Here is a 14,447-nt window from a genome sequence, read left to right as displayed (position 1 = left end):
CATAAGCTCCCGCTCTATTATTATGGGGGTACATAACCTCCCGCTCTATTATTATGGGGGTACATAACCTCCCGCTCTATTATTATGGGGGTACATAACCTCCCGCTCTATTATTATGGGGGTACATAAGCTCCCGCTCTATTATTATATGGGTACACAAGCTCTAGATCTCTTATTATGGGGGTACACAAGCTCCTGATCTGTTATTATGGGGTACATAAGCTCCCGCTCTATTATTATGGGGGTACACAAGCTCTCGATCTCTTATTATGGGGGTACACAAGCTCCTGATCTGTTATTATGGGGTACATAAGCTCCCGCTCTATTATTATGGGGGTACATAACCTCCCGCTCTATTATTATGGGGGTACATAACCTCCCGCTCTATTATTATGGGGGTACATGACCTCTCGCTCCCTCATTGTGGAGGTATGCGACCTCCTGCTCTCTTATTAATACAAGATAAAATCGACCTTTATTAGTCCCACAGGTGGGAAATTGCATTTATCACGGCAGAAAGTGGATAGAAACAGAAGTAATATCAGCAAAAAATAAATATGTATAAGTAAATATCTTCAAATGTACAATTGAGATCTACACATGTGCAATGGTTACACCGGTACGATTGGTAACTACTGTGGTGTATTTGAAGTGTTTGATTGTCTGTGTGTGTGTTTGTCTGTGTGGTCAGCTGTGAGGTCTTTGTTATAGAGTCTGACAGCAGTTGGAAGAAAAGACCTTCTGAACCTCTCCTTCCCACATCGTGGGTGCAGTAGCCTGCCACTGAAGGAGCTGCTCAGTGCTGTCAGAGTTTCCTGCATGGGGTGGGAGATGTTGTCCACCATTCTCCTGTCACTCACCACCTCCACTGGGTCCAGAGGGCATCCTAGAACAGATCTGGCCCTCCGGATCAGCCTGTTCAGCCTCTTCCTGTCCCCAGCAGAGATGCTGCTAACCCAGCAGACCACACCGTGAAAGATGGCTGATGCCACTACAGAGTCATAAAAAGTCTTCAGGAGTGGCCCCTGTACCCCAAAAGACCTGAGCCTCCGCAGCAGGTACAGCTGCTCTGCCCTTTTTTATAGAGAGCATTTATGTTGCGAGTCCAGTCCAGTTTATTGTTATTATGCAGGTACTTGACCTCTCACCTTATTATGGAGGTACGTGACCTCCAGCTCCCTCATTGTGGAGATAGGTGTCCTCTCGCTCCCACATTATGGAGGTACATGACCTCTCGCACCCTTATTATGGAGGTACATGACCTCTCGCACCCTTATTATGGAGGTACATGGCCTCTCGCACCCTTATTATGGAGGTACGTGACCTCCAGCTGCCTCATTGTGGAGATAGGTGTCCTCTCGCTCCCTCATTATGGAGGTACATGGCCTCTCGCACCCTTATTATGGAGGTACGTGACCTCCAGCTGCCTCATTGTGGAGATAGGTGTCCTCTCGCTCCCTCATTATGGAGGTACATGACCTCTCGCACCCTTATTATGGAGGTACATGGCCTCTCGCACCCTTATTATGGAGGTACGTGACCTCTCACTCCCTTATTGTGGAGGTATGTGACCTCCAGCTCCCTCATTGTGGAGATAGGTGTCCTCTCGCTCCCTCATTATGGAGGTACATGGCCTCTCGCACCCTTATTATGGAGGTACGTGACCTCTCACTCCCTTATTATGGAGGTACGTGACCTCCAGCTGCCTCATTGTGGAGATAGGTGTCCTCTCGCTCCCTCATTATGGAGGTACATGACCTCTCGCACCCTTATTATGGAGGTATGTGACCTCTCACTCCCTTATTGTGGAGGTATGTGACCTCTCTCTTTTTGATTCCTTATTGACACTTATGAATATGAAATTTAATTAATAGGCTCAGTACCTTCATCAAGGGGACCTGAGTGGCACCTTGGCGGATCGGCAACCTTCTGAGTACAGGTTACATATATTTCTTCTTCTCGAATGTGGTTATGGAATATAAGTGTCCAGGCGTCATCTTTGTGGCCCCGGCTAATGTTGTAATTGTCTTGTACATATTTCTTTGCTTCTTGTCATGTTTAATGTTCACTGTTCAATTATTACTTATGTCGTTTTTGAAAAGCTTCAATAAAGAAAACGATACCCAGAGAGGACCTGTTTGAGGCCGCGCTGGTCGGGAGCACGTGAGCGGCCTCCTCCGGTGAAGTGAACGACGAGCAGGACGTCTCTCCACTCACATTTATTTTGTGCGCCGTTACTCAAAAATAAAAAATCCCAGTTCACCCCAAAAAGATTAAAACAAGAACAGAAATAAAGTGCAACCGCGTCCTGCGGGGACAGTGAAGGACAGAAAGACAACAGGAGCAGGACGTAGTGGAATATTCTACACGCGAGGTTACAATCCAGTCTGGACGGGACCGAGACACCCCGGAATAAACCCGTGTCTGATCGTACATTCAGATGAAAGTACAGGCGGGACGGCTTGGACAGGTCCCCATGGAGGACCCGTTTGGATGGGACCTCGTAGACGCTTCAGCCGACGCTGTACAGCTCCTCCTTCCGGTTCCCGCAGGCCTCGTAGCCGCAGAGGTGGCGCGTCCAGCCCCACGGCGCCGCGTGCCTGGCGCGGGGGGGCAGCAGGAAGAGGATGCACGTCGCCATGACGACGTGCCACAGCGAGTGCGTGTACAGGTAGTTGGCGTCGGTCTCGGCGAACGCGTACACGCCCACGCCGATGGCGGCCAGCAGCACGCCGGGCAGCAGGAAGAAGGCCCAGCGGCGCCACAGCGGGGGGTAACACTGGCGCCTCTTCACCCCGCGATACGCCTGCACACACACACACACGCAGAAAAATAAATGATATATATCATTATATTATATTATATTATATTAGAGGAGTAAAAGTGAGCTCACCCAGGACGCCGCCATCGTGATCAGGGCAAACAGAAGCGGACCCAGGAAACTCCAGAGGCCGTGACGGTCCAGTTGCATTGCCATGGCAATCAAAAGAGTGCCAGTCATGAAAAATATCTGGGGGTGCAAAAATGGAAACAAGAACCTCAATGAAACTCTACAACTGGTTACTTTTACAAAATTACTAAATTAAAAAAATTAAAATCATTTTGTGGTGACAAATGAGAGGTAAGGATTTTGTGGTGGCCTAGCGGGTAAGGAATCGAAGGTCCCCGTACAGATGGCTGTATGTAGCGGTTAAGGAAGTGGCCCCGTAATCAGAAGGTTGCCAGTTCGAATCCCGATCCACCAAGGTGCCACTGAGGTGCCCCGTCCCCACCACACTGCTCCCCGGGCACCTGTCATGGTGCCCACTGCTCACTCAGGGTGATGGTTAAATACAGAGGACATGTCACCATGTCAACGTGTGCTGTGCTGCAGTGTTTCACAATGACAAAAACATGTTTGTTTCAAAATAAGTCCCAAACTCCAAACTTGTTCCAAAAAGTGGACCAACTGGAAAAGTTTGGATCAAAGTGGACTTGGGTTTCCTTCAGGTGAGGTTCAGCTCAGATGGGGGCTCAACCTTTGTTCTGTCCACACCGCCATTCATCTGGGTGGCTTCCACGTGGAACAACATGTCTAGTTTAACTACACACCAGAAACAGAACATTTACAACCGAACACCCCAAAAACGACCTTGAGAGTCTCGGAGGTCTCAGTTTGGTTTGTTCCAAAATAGAACAGTTGTAGAACAGCGCTAGTAGCCTAGTGTAGGGTGGTAGTGGCCTAGTGTAGGGTGGTAGTAGGCTAGTGTAGGGTGGTAGGGGCCTGGTGTAGGGTGGTAGTGGCCTAGTGTAGGGTGGTAGGGGCCTAGTGTAGGGTGGTAGGGGCCTAGTGTAGGGTGGTAGTAACTTAGTGTAGGGTGGTAGTAGCCTAGTGTAGGGTGGTAGGGGGCCTAGTGTAGGGTGGTAGTAGCCTATTGTAGGGTGGTAGTGGCCTAGTGTAGGGTGAGTTAAGGGGCCTAGTGTAGGGTGGTAGTACCTAGTGTGGGGTGGTAGTAGCCTAGTGTGGGGTGGTAGTAGTCTAGTGTAGGGTGGTAGTAGCCTAGTGGTAGGGTAGTAGAGGCCTATGTAGGGTGGAGGGGGCCTAGTGTAGGGGTGGTAGTAGCTTAGTGTAGGGTGGTAGGGGCTTAGTGTAGGGTGGTAGGGGCCTAGTGTAGGGGTGGTAGTAGCCTAGTGTAGGGTAGTAGAGGCCTAGTGTAGGGTGGTAGTAGCCTAGTGTAGGGTGGTAGTGGCCTAGTGTAGGGTGGTAGTGGCCTAGTGTAGGGTGGTAGTGGCCTAGTGTAGGGTGGTAGTAGCTTAGTGTAGGGTGGTAGGGGCCTAGTGTAGGGTGGTAGGGGCCTAGTGTAGGGTGGTAGTAGTCTAGTGTAGGGTGGTAGTAGCCTAGTGTAGGGTGGTAGTAGCCTAGTGTAGGGTGGTAGTGGCCTAGTGTAGGGTGGTAGTGGCCTAGTGTAGGGTGGTAGTGGCCTAGTGTAGGGTGGTAGTAGCTTAGTGTAGGGTGGTAGGGGCCTAGTGTAGGGTGGTAGGGGCCTAGTGTAGGGTGGTAGTAGTCTAGTGTAGGGTGGTAGTGGCCTAGTGTAGGGTGGTAGGGGCCTAGTGTAGGGTGGTAGGGGCCTAGTGTAGGGTGGTAGTAGGCCTAGTGTAGGGTGGTAGGGGCCTAGTGTAGGGTGGTAGGGGCCTAGTGTAGGGTGGTAGTAACTTAGTGTAGGGTGGTAGTAACTTAGTGTAGGGTGGTAGTAGCCTAGTGTAGGGTGGTAGGGGCCTAGTGTAGGGTGGTAGGGGCCTAGTGTAGGGTGGTAGTGGCCTAGTGTAGGGTGGTAGTGGCCTAGTGTAGGGTGGTAGTAGCTTAGTGTAGGGTGGTAGTAGCCTAGTGTAGGGTGGTAGGGGCCTAGTGTAGGGGTGGTAGTAGTCTAGTGTAGGGTGGTAGTGGCCTAGTGTAGGGTGGTAGGGGCCTAGTGTAGGGTGGTAGGGGCCTAGTGTAGGGTGGTAGGGGCCTAGTGTAGGGTGGTAGTAGCCTAGTGTAGGGTGGTAGGGGCCTAGTGTAGGGTGGTAGTAGCCTAGTGTGGGGTGGTAGTAGTCTAGTGTAGGGTGGTAGTAGCCTAGTGTAGGGTAGTAGGAGGCCTAGTGTAAGGGGGGGTAGGGAGCCTAGTGTAGGGGTGGTAGTAGCATTAGTGTAGGGTGGTAGAGGCCTAGTGTAGGGTGGTAGGGGCCTAGTGTAGGGTGGGTAGGTGGCCTATTGGAGGGTAGTAGAGGCCCTAGGTGTAAAGGGTGGTAGTAGCCTGTGTAGGGTGGTAGTGGCCTAGTGTAGGGTGGTAGTGGCCTAGTGTAGGGTGGTAGTGGCCTAGTGTAGGGTGGTAGTAGCTTAGTGTAGGGTGGTAGTAGCCTAGTGTAGGGTGGTAGGGGCCTAGTGTAGGGTGGTAGTAGTCTAGTGTAGGGTGGTAGTGGCCTAGTGTAGGGTGGTAGGGGCCTAGTGTAGGGTGGTAGGGGCCTAGTGTAGGGTGGTAGTAGCCTAGTGTAGGGTGGTAGGGGCCTAGTGTAGGGTGGCAGGGGCCTAGTGTAGGGTGGTAGTAGCTTAGTGTAGGGTGGTAGGGGCCTAGTGTAGGGTGGTAGTAGCCTAGTGTAGGGTAGTAGAGGCCTAGTGTAGGGTGGTAGTGGCCTAGTGTAGGGTGGTAGTGGCCTAGTGTAGGGTGGTAGTGGCCTAGTGTGGGGTGGTAGGGGCCTAGTGTGGGGTGGTAGGGGCCTAGTGTGGGGTGGTAGGGGCCTAGTGTGGGGTGGTTGGGGCCTAGTGTGGGGTGGTAGGGGCCTAGCGGGTAACACACTCGCCTATGAACCAGAAGACCCACTTACTACCATTGTGTCCCTGAGCAGGACACTTAACCCTGAGTGTCTCCAGGGGGGGACTGTCCCTGTAAATACTGACTGTAAGTCGCTCTGGATAAGGGCGTGTGGTAAATGCGGTAAATGTGATGGGACGTGTGGTATGAAGCCCCTCCTGCCCGTTCTTACGTATTTAAACGGCTCCTGCAGTCTGGCCATGCAGATGACCGTCACCCACACCGACGCACACGAGGCCAGGAAGTCGCAGAACTGCAGCGTGTCGTAGTCCATTATACACAGAACCGTCACTCCGGGCTGGTCACAGGCATGGTAGAACTACACACACACATACACACACACACGTTAGTGCAGTGAATGTGCGGGCAGATCGTGGTTCCATAGCGGAGAGAGGCGTTACCGTGGAGAAGAACATGTTGTAGAGGTAGACCGCGGCCTCGGGAAGGTACCCGCGGTAGAGGGCGAGGACGGTGGGCGGGACGAAGAGCAGGTTGCTCAGCGTGAGGAACAGGACCGCCATGAGCTGGCGGGGGAGTGACAGGGCGTCCGATCCGTCAGTGCAGCCCCACCCGGCCCAGCCTGTAAAGGACAGTGACAGGGGCGTCACCGTGGAGACGGGGTGGAGACGGGACGCCGCGCCGATGTCCTACCTGCTTTACACGAACACACCCCGTACAGGTAGCTGTACGTCCTCAGCAGCCGGCAGTCCCCGTACGCGCCGCAGTCGTCCACGCAGGCGCCGACGCTCACCGAGACGCTCACCACGGCGGAGACGTTCCTGCAGCCGGCGCTGGGCGCCGTAAACGACAGCAGACACAGGGTCAGCAGAGCAGAAGCAGGCAGAACGCGTGTCCCGGCGGGGACGCCGCCGTTACCTGCTGCCGCACGTGGTCTGCAGCGTGAGGTACCACGCCGCCGCTTGCGGGAACGGAATTCGGAGGCGGTTCTGAGCGGCGCTGCCGTTCACGCCGACAGAGTAGCCCTGAGCGAAGGCTGCGTCAAGGCAGAGGACAAGACGTTCAGTTTCTGGGGACGTCTCACGTACGCCGAGAGATGAGTTGTGACTACGTTGTGACTACGTTCACGGTGCTTTACAGAAAGAGGAACTTACCAGCGGTGCCCACACAGACCTTTTTACAGCGTTTATAAACAACGTTTGAAAAGGGGGAGGGGCCTGCAGGCATGATTGACAGCTCTCACACACAACTGAAGTTAACCTTTAGGTTCCTCAGCGCTGTTCTGTGAGCACTGACCTGTGGCGCACTGCTGGCTAATGTTAGGCTGCATCACCGGAGAAGATGGAGAGAGACACGCCCGCACGCCGCCAAACTCACCAGTACTCGAGGTCTGAGAACAACAGCCGAGGAGCCAGATTAAAAGCACGTTCATTTAAATCAAATCTATTCCATTAGATGAAGACACTCACAGTGTTTAAAGCAACTTGGACGTTCAGCACTCCCCCGCTAGTACTAGCAGAGTTCAGGTCAAAGGTCAACAGTGTCGGCGCGTAAGAGCTGACGGTGAGGTTGCCGTTGGTGAAAATGAATCGCAGTGACAGGACATCCTTGTCCTCTCGATAAATCACAGGGCTCTGGACACACCCAGAATCGGAGCTGTTGCTAAAGTTGCCGGCGGCGGTGGTGGTGGTGTTGCCCATGAAAAGGGTGACGGAGGAGTTGAGGCTGAAGTCCCCTGGAGAACTCAGTGGCTTACAGTCCACTATAACAGAGACAGACAGAGAGATCAATATATCACGTACTGAACCGTAATCTACAGTTTATAATGTACTGAACCGCAATCTACAGTTTATAACGTACTGATCAAATACTGAACCGTAATCTACAGTTTATAACGTACTGAACCGTAATCTACAGTTTATTACGTACTGAACAGTAATCTACAGTTTATAACGCACTGAAGTACTGAACCATAATCTACAGTTTATAACGCACTGAAGTACTGAACCGTAATCAACAGTTTATAATGTACTGAACCGTAATCTAGAGTTTATAACGCACTGAACCGTAATGTACAGTTTATAATGTACTGATCAAATACTGAACCGTAATCTACAGTTTATAACCCACTGAACCGTAATCTACAGTTTATAACACACTGAACCGTAATCTACAGTTTATTACGTACTGAACCGTAATCTACAGTTTATAACGCACTGAACCGTAATCTACAGTTTATAACACACTGAACCGTAATCTACAGTTTATTACGTACTGAACCGTAATCTACAGTTTATAACGCACTGAAGTACTGAACCGTAATCTACAGTTTATAACGCACTGAAGTACTGAACCGTAATCTACAGTTTATAATGTACTGAACCGTAATCTACAGTTTATTACATACTGAGCCGTAATCTACAGTTTATAACATACTGAACCGTAATCTACAGTTTATAACGTACTGATCAAATACTGAACCGTAATCTACAGTTTATAACGTACTGAACCGTAATCTACAGTTTATTACGTACTGAGCCGTAGTCTACAGTTTATAAGGTACTGAACCGTAATCTACAGTTTATAACGTACTGATCAAATACTGAACCGTAATCTACAGTTTATAACGTACTGAACCGTAATCTACAGTTTATTACGTACTGAACAGTAATCTACAGTTTATAACGCACTGAAGTACTGAACCGTAATCTACAGTTTGTAATGTAATGAACCGTAATCTACAGTTTATAATGTACTGAACCGTAATCTACAATTTATTACGTACTGAACCGTAATATACAGTTTATAACGCACTGAAGTACTGAACCGTAATCTACAGTTTATAAATTACTGAACCATAATCTACAGTTTATAATATACTGAACGGTAATCTACAGTTTATTACGTACTGAACCGTAATCTACAGTTTATAATGCACTGAAGTATTGAACCGTAATCTACAGTTTATAATGTACTGAACCGTAATCTACAGTTTATAACGTACTGATCAAATACTGAACCGTAATCTACAGTTTATAACGTACTGAAACGTAATCTACAGTTTATTACGTACTGAACCGTAATCTACAGTTTATAATGCACTGAAGTATTGAACCGTAATCTACAGTTTATAACGTACTGATCAAATACTGAACCGTAATCTACAGTTTATAACGTACTGAAACGTAATCTACAGTTTATTACGTACTGAACCGTAATCTACAGTTTATAACGTACTGAACCGTAATCTACAGTTTATAATGTACTGAACCGTAATCTACAGTTTATTACGTACTGAACCATAATCTACAGTTTATAACGCACTGAAGTACTGAACCGTAATCTACAGTTTATAATGTACTGAACCGTAATCTACAGTTTATTACATACTGAACCGTAATCTACAGTTTATAACGCACTGAAGTACTGAACCGTAATCTACAGTTTAGAATGTACTGAACCGTAATCTACAGTTTATAACGCACTGAAGTACTGAACCGTAATCTACAGTTTAGAATGTACTGAACCGTAATCTACAGTTTATTACGTACTGAACCGTAATCTACAGTTTATAATGTACTGAACCGTAATCTAGAGTTTATTACGTACTGAACCGTAATCTACAGTTTATAACGTACTGAACCGTAATCTACAGTTTATAACGCACTGAACCGTAATCTACAGTTTATAATGTACTGATCAAATACTGAACCGTAATCTACAGTTTATAATGTACTGAACCGTAATCTACAGTTTATAATGTACTGAACCGCAATCTACAGTTTATTACGCACTGAACCGTAATCTACAGTTTATTACGCACTGAACCGTAATCTACAGTTTATTACGTACTGAACCGTAATCTACAGTTTATAACGCACTGAACCGTAATCTACAGTTTATAATGTACTGAACCGTAATATACAGTTTATTACGTACCGAACCGTAATCTACAGTTTATAATGTACTGATCAAATACTGAACCGTAATCTATAGTTTATAACGTACTGATCAAATTTTGAACCGTAATCTACAATTTATAACGTACTGAACCGTAATTTACAGTTTATTACGTACTGAACCGTAATCTACAGTTTATTACGTACTGAACCGTAATCTACAGTTTATAACGTACTGATCAAATACTGAACCATAATCTACAATTTATAACGTACTGAACCGTAATTTACAGTTTATTACGTACTGAACCGTAATCTACAGTTTATAACGTATTGATCAAATACTGAACCGTAATCTACAGTTTATTACGTACTGAACCATAATCTACAGTTTATAACGTACTAATCAAATACTGAACCGTAATCTAGAGTTGATTATGTACTGAACCATAATCTACAGTTTATAATGTACTGATCAAATACTGAACCGTAATCTACAGTTTATTACGTACTGAACCGTAATCTACAGTTTATAACGTACTGAACCGTAATCTACAGTTTATAATGTACGGATCAAATACTGAACCGTAATCTAGAGTTTATTACGTACTGATCACATACTGAACCATAATCTAGGGTTGATTATGTACTGAACCGTAATCTACAGTTTATAACGTACTGAAATGTAATCTACAGTTTATTACGTACTGATCAAATACTGAACCACAATCTACAGTTTATTACAAACTGATCAGGTACTGAACCATAATCCACATCCTATTACGTACAGTTTATTACAAACTGTAATGAATTTATTATATATATATATAGATGCCATCGTCTGACCTATGCACTTAGCGGAGACGTTGAAGGTCACAGTGACGTTTTGAAGGCTGGTCTCCACGGAAACCAGAACCCAGGTTTGCCAAGGCGGGTCGGAGACAGATGCGATACATGGCCCCTCCCCTGTGCAGTTATAGCTCATGACAGAGCCCTGCCTCAAGGAGGAGGAGCCAATACGGAGGGCCAAGCCACAGTTGTTCTGGGCCACACCCCCAACAGAGCAGTTCGGGATGAAGACAGTCAACTGTGATGAAAATTCAGGAACAAAGACCCTGAAAACAAAAGGATCCAAATGGTCAAAATTATTATATACATAAAGAACAGAGCAAAATAGACAGAAAAGAACACACCTCAGCAAGCTACGATTGGCTGACGGCGACAGGGTCTGTGTGAGCAGGCCATGGGCAGCAGGGTGGGCGTGTCCCGACTCTCCTGACCAGCATCTGGGGCTGGAACATGTACGAGCAGGAGGGCAACCCCTGAACCAAACACACCCACACACACGGTTAAACCGATGAGACGACGTACAAAATCTCAGATGCTGCTCAGCTGGTTACCTTCTGCTCAATTTTCCCATCATCCTCTGGGAGATGCGCAGCCACAAACCAGTCTCCTGGAGCGGGGTTGGTGACGTTGAAGAAGGTCACGTTCTGCCAGGTGCTGACGCTCAGCGTGAGGTTCCACGCCAGCTCCACCGCCGTGTCGTTCGGGAAGGTCGTGCAGAGCGGGTTGATGACGGGAGGAGCACCAGCACGGAAGTGTCTGCAAGTCGAGGAGCAGTCGCATCATTCCATGTCCACCAGAGGACATGCAGCAGCGGACAACAACAGAACCAGTTAGAACCAGCGTAGCAGGTGCCACAACCTGGACTAAAACCCACAGAACCCGTCCAGCTACATTCCAACAGTGACATCACGATGAGGGAGGCGGGACTCACGCTGGGTCAACCTCTTTCATGTAGCATTTTAATCAACGGACATTGGGAGGGGACAGGGGGACGTGAACAGGTGACACGGGGATGTGGGAGGGAACAACGGGGGACATGGGGAAGGAACAGGACAGGATGACGTAATGGGGGACAGGGGGACGTCGGCAGAGGACAGGAAATGTCGGCAGGGGACAGGAGGAAGTGGAGAGGGAACAGGACAGGAAGACGTGATTAGGGGACAGGGGGACCGTGGAGAGGGGACCGAGGGACGTGCGAGGGGAACAGGACAGGATGACGTGTTTAGTGGACAGGGGGACGTCAGCAGGGGACAGGAGGATGTCGGCAGGGGACAGGAGGACGTGGGGAGGGAACAGGACAGAATGACGGGTTTAGTGGACAGGGGGATGTCAGCAGGGGACAGGAGGACGTGGAGAGGGGACAGGGGGACGTGGGAGGGAACAGGACAGGATGATGTTGTTTAGGGGACAGGGGGACGTTTGGCAGGGGACAAGAGGACGTGGGGAGTGGACAGGGGGACGTGGGGAGGGGACAGGAGGAAGTGGGGAGGGGACAGGGGGATGTGGGGAGGGGACAGGAGGAAGTGGGGAGGGAACAGGACAGGATGACGTAATGGGGGACAGGGGGACGTGGGGAGGGGACAGGAGGAAGTGGGGAGGGAACAGGACAGGATGACGTAATGGGGGACAGGGGGACGTCGGCAGGGGACAGGAGGAAATCCGCAGGGGCATGACGGTCACTCACACGGTGACGTTGCGGGTCCCGCAGTTGAACCCGGAGCTGCGGGTCACCGTCAGCAGCCAGGCTGCCGCCACCGCGTCCTCGGGCACCTGGAAGTGGTGCAGGCGCACGCTGGCGTAGGAGCTGTACTTGGACAGTCTCTGCGCCGTCTTGGCGTAGAAACTCGTCACGTACGTCACATCTGCAGAAGGTAAATAAACAGCTGCTGGCCGATCAGTCCACAATAACTCATGTCAGGATGCTGCTCATAGACTTCAGATCTGCGTCCAACACGGCAACACTACTGACCGCAGAAGCCTTTATACTAAATACATCCACACACTGATATACTGTAATATCACTACTATTACCATTATTATCATAGTATATCATATACCAAATACACTTTATACTAAATACATCCACACACTGATATACTGTAATATCACTACTATTACCATTATTATCATAGTATATCATATACCAAATACACTTTATACTAAATACATCCACACACTGATATACTGTCATATCACTACTACTACCATTATTACCATAGTATATCATATACCACATACACTTTATACTAAATACATCCACACTGATATACTGTAATATCACTACTATTACCATTATTATCATAGTATCATATACCATATACACTTTATACTAAATACATCCACACACTGATAACTGTAATATCACTACTATTACCCTTATTATCATAGTATATCATATACCATATACACTTTATACTAAATACATCCACACACTGATATACTGTAATATCACTACTATTACCATTATTATCATAGTATATCATATACCATATACACTTTATACTAAATACATCCACACACTGATATACTGTCATATCACTACTATTACCATTATTATCATAGTATATCATATACCATATACACTTTATACTAAATACATCCACACTGATATACTGTAATATCACTACTATTACCATTATTATCATAGTATATCATATACCATATACACTTTATACTAAATACATCCACACTGATATACTGTAATATCACTACTATATACCATTATTATCATAGTATATCATATACCATATACACTTTATACTAAATACATCCACACTGATATACTGTAATATCATACTATTACCATTATTATCATAGTATATCATATACCATATACACTTTATACTAAACATCACACTGATATACTGTAATATCACTACTATTACCATTATTATCATAGTATATCATATACCATATACACTTTATACTAAATACATCCCACACTGATATACTGTAATATCACTACTATTACCATTATATCATAGTATATCATATACCATATACACTTTATACTAAATACATCCACACACGATATCCTGTAATATCACTACTATTACCATTATTATCATAGTATATCATATACCATATACACTTTATACTAAATACATCCACACTGATATACTGTAATATCACTACTATTACCATTATTATCATAGTATATCATATACCATATACACTTTATACTAAATACATCCACACACTGATATACTGTCATTGCTGCTACTTGTCTGCCTGGTTTGACTAGTTTGTCTAGATCTGCATTATTTTATGGGTCAGCGTACAATGTCCTTTGTCATGTTTTTGTGTTGTTATGTTTTGTGTTGTGTTATTTGTCTTTTCGTACATTGTGAGTCCCCGAAATTTCGCGATTTTGTCTCTCTGTGTTCACCTCACGTCCACCCGTCCCCACCTCCACCCGTCCTCACCTCACTTCACCTCCTCTCAGTTCTGACATTTATTTCATCAGACGCCCTTTTCCAGAGCGACGTGTATCAGCAGCTTCTTCACTCACCGTCTCCGCAACACGCCGAGGCGGCCAGCGACAGGACGAGCAGGCGCAGGCTCCGGGCGTCCATTAGTGTTTTAAATCCTCCTCGGCAGCATATCTCCGGGTCTCTGCGGAGTTCACCAAACTTCCGGGTTCCTCGACGCGCAGGGGGCGGGGCGAAGCAAGGCAAGGGGTTGCCAGATCTCGCCACGCAAACCACGCAATTCGTGAAATTAAACACTCACCTTCATATTTTAAATCAACAAAAACAAAAGTTCGCACACATTATTTGTTACACGGTGTCACTCCAGGTGAGTTTGTTACATTCTTATTACATCAGAATATTGGGGAAAACGCAGCTCTATTTTATGATGACGCACTTCATGTCGGGAATATGACTTTTTAACCCTAACATATCAGCAGGAA

At 47.0% G+C, this 14,447-nt stretch overlaps 2 protein-coding genes across 9 annotated transcripts in view; one reads left to right on the top strand and one right to left on the bottom strand.

The window, feature by feature from the left end:
- The window catches only part of LOC114785606 (NACHT, LRR and PYD domains-containing protein 12-like), a 438,381-nt gene that overhangs the window by 177,574 nt on the left and 246,360 nt on the right, over positions 1-14,447 (top strand). The gene's annotated exons all lie outside the window — the stretch shown is intronic.
- On the bottom strand, positions 2,204-14,183 carry LOC114785673 (transmembrane protein 8B-like). The gene is given in 14 exon segments (XM_028972178.1): positions 2,204-2,806; positions 2,894-3,010; positions 6,001-6,147; positions 6,230-6,408; positions 6,480-6,619; positions 6,705-6,822; positions 7,083-7,176; positions 7,256-7,548; positions 10,532-10,800; positions 10,879-10,938; positions 10,940-11,007; positions 11,086-11,290; positions 12,219-12,396; positions 14,046-14,183. Coding segments are annotated over 14 exon segments (2,226 nt in total). The 5' UTR covers positions 14,110-14,183; the 3' UTR covers positions 2,204-2,512.

This window comes from Denticeps clupeoides, chromosome 3 (genome assembly GCF_900700375.1).
Source record: "Denticeps clupeoides chromosome 3, fDenClu1.1, whole genome shotgun sequence".
NCBI lineage: Eukaryota > Metazoa > Chordata > Actinopteri > Clupeiformes > Denticipitidae > Denticeps > Denticeps clupeoides.
Note: the sequence above shows the minus strand (reverse complement) of the source record. Positions and strands in the feature narration are given on the sequence as shown.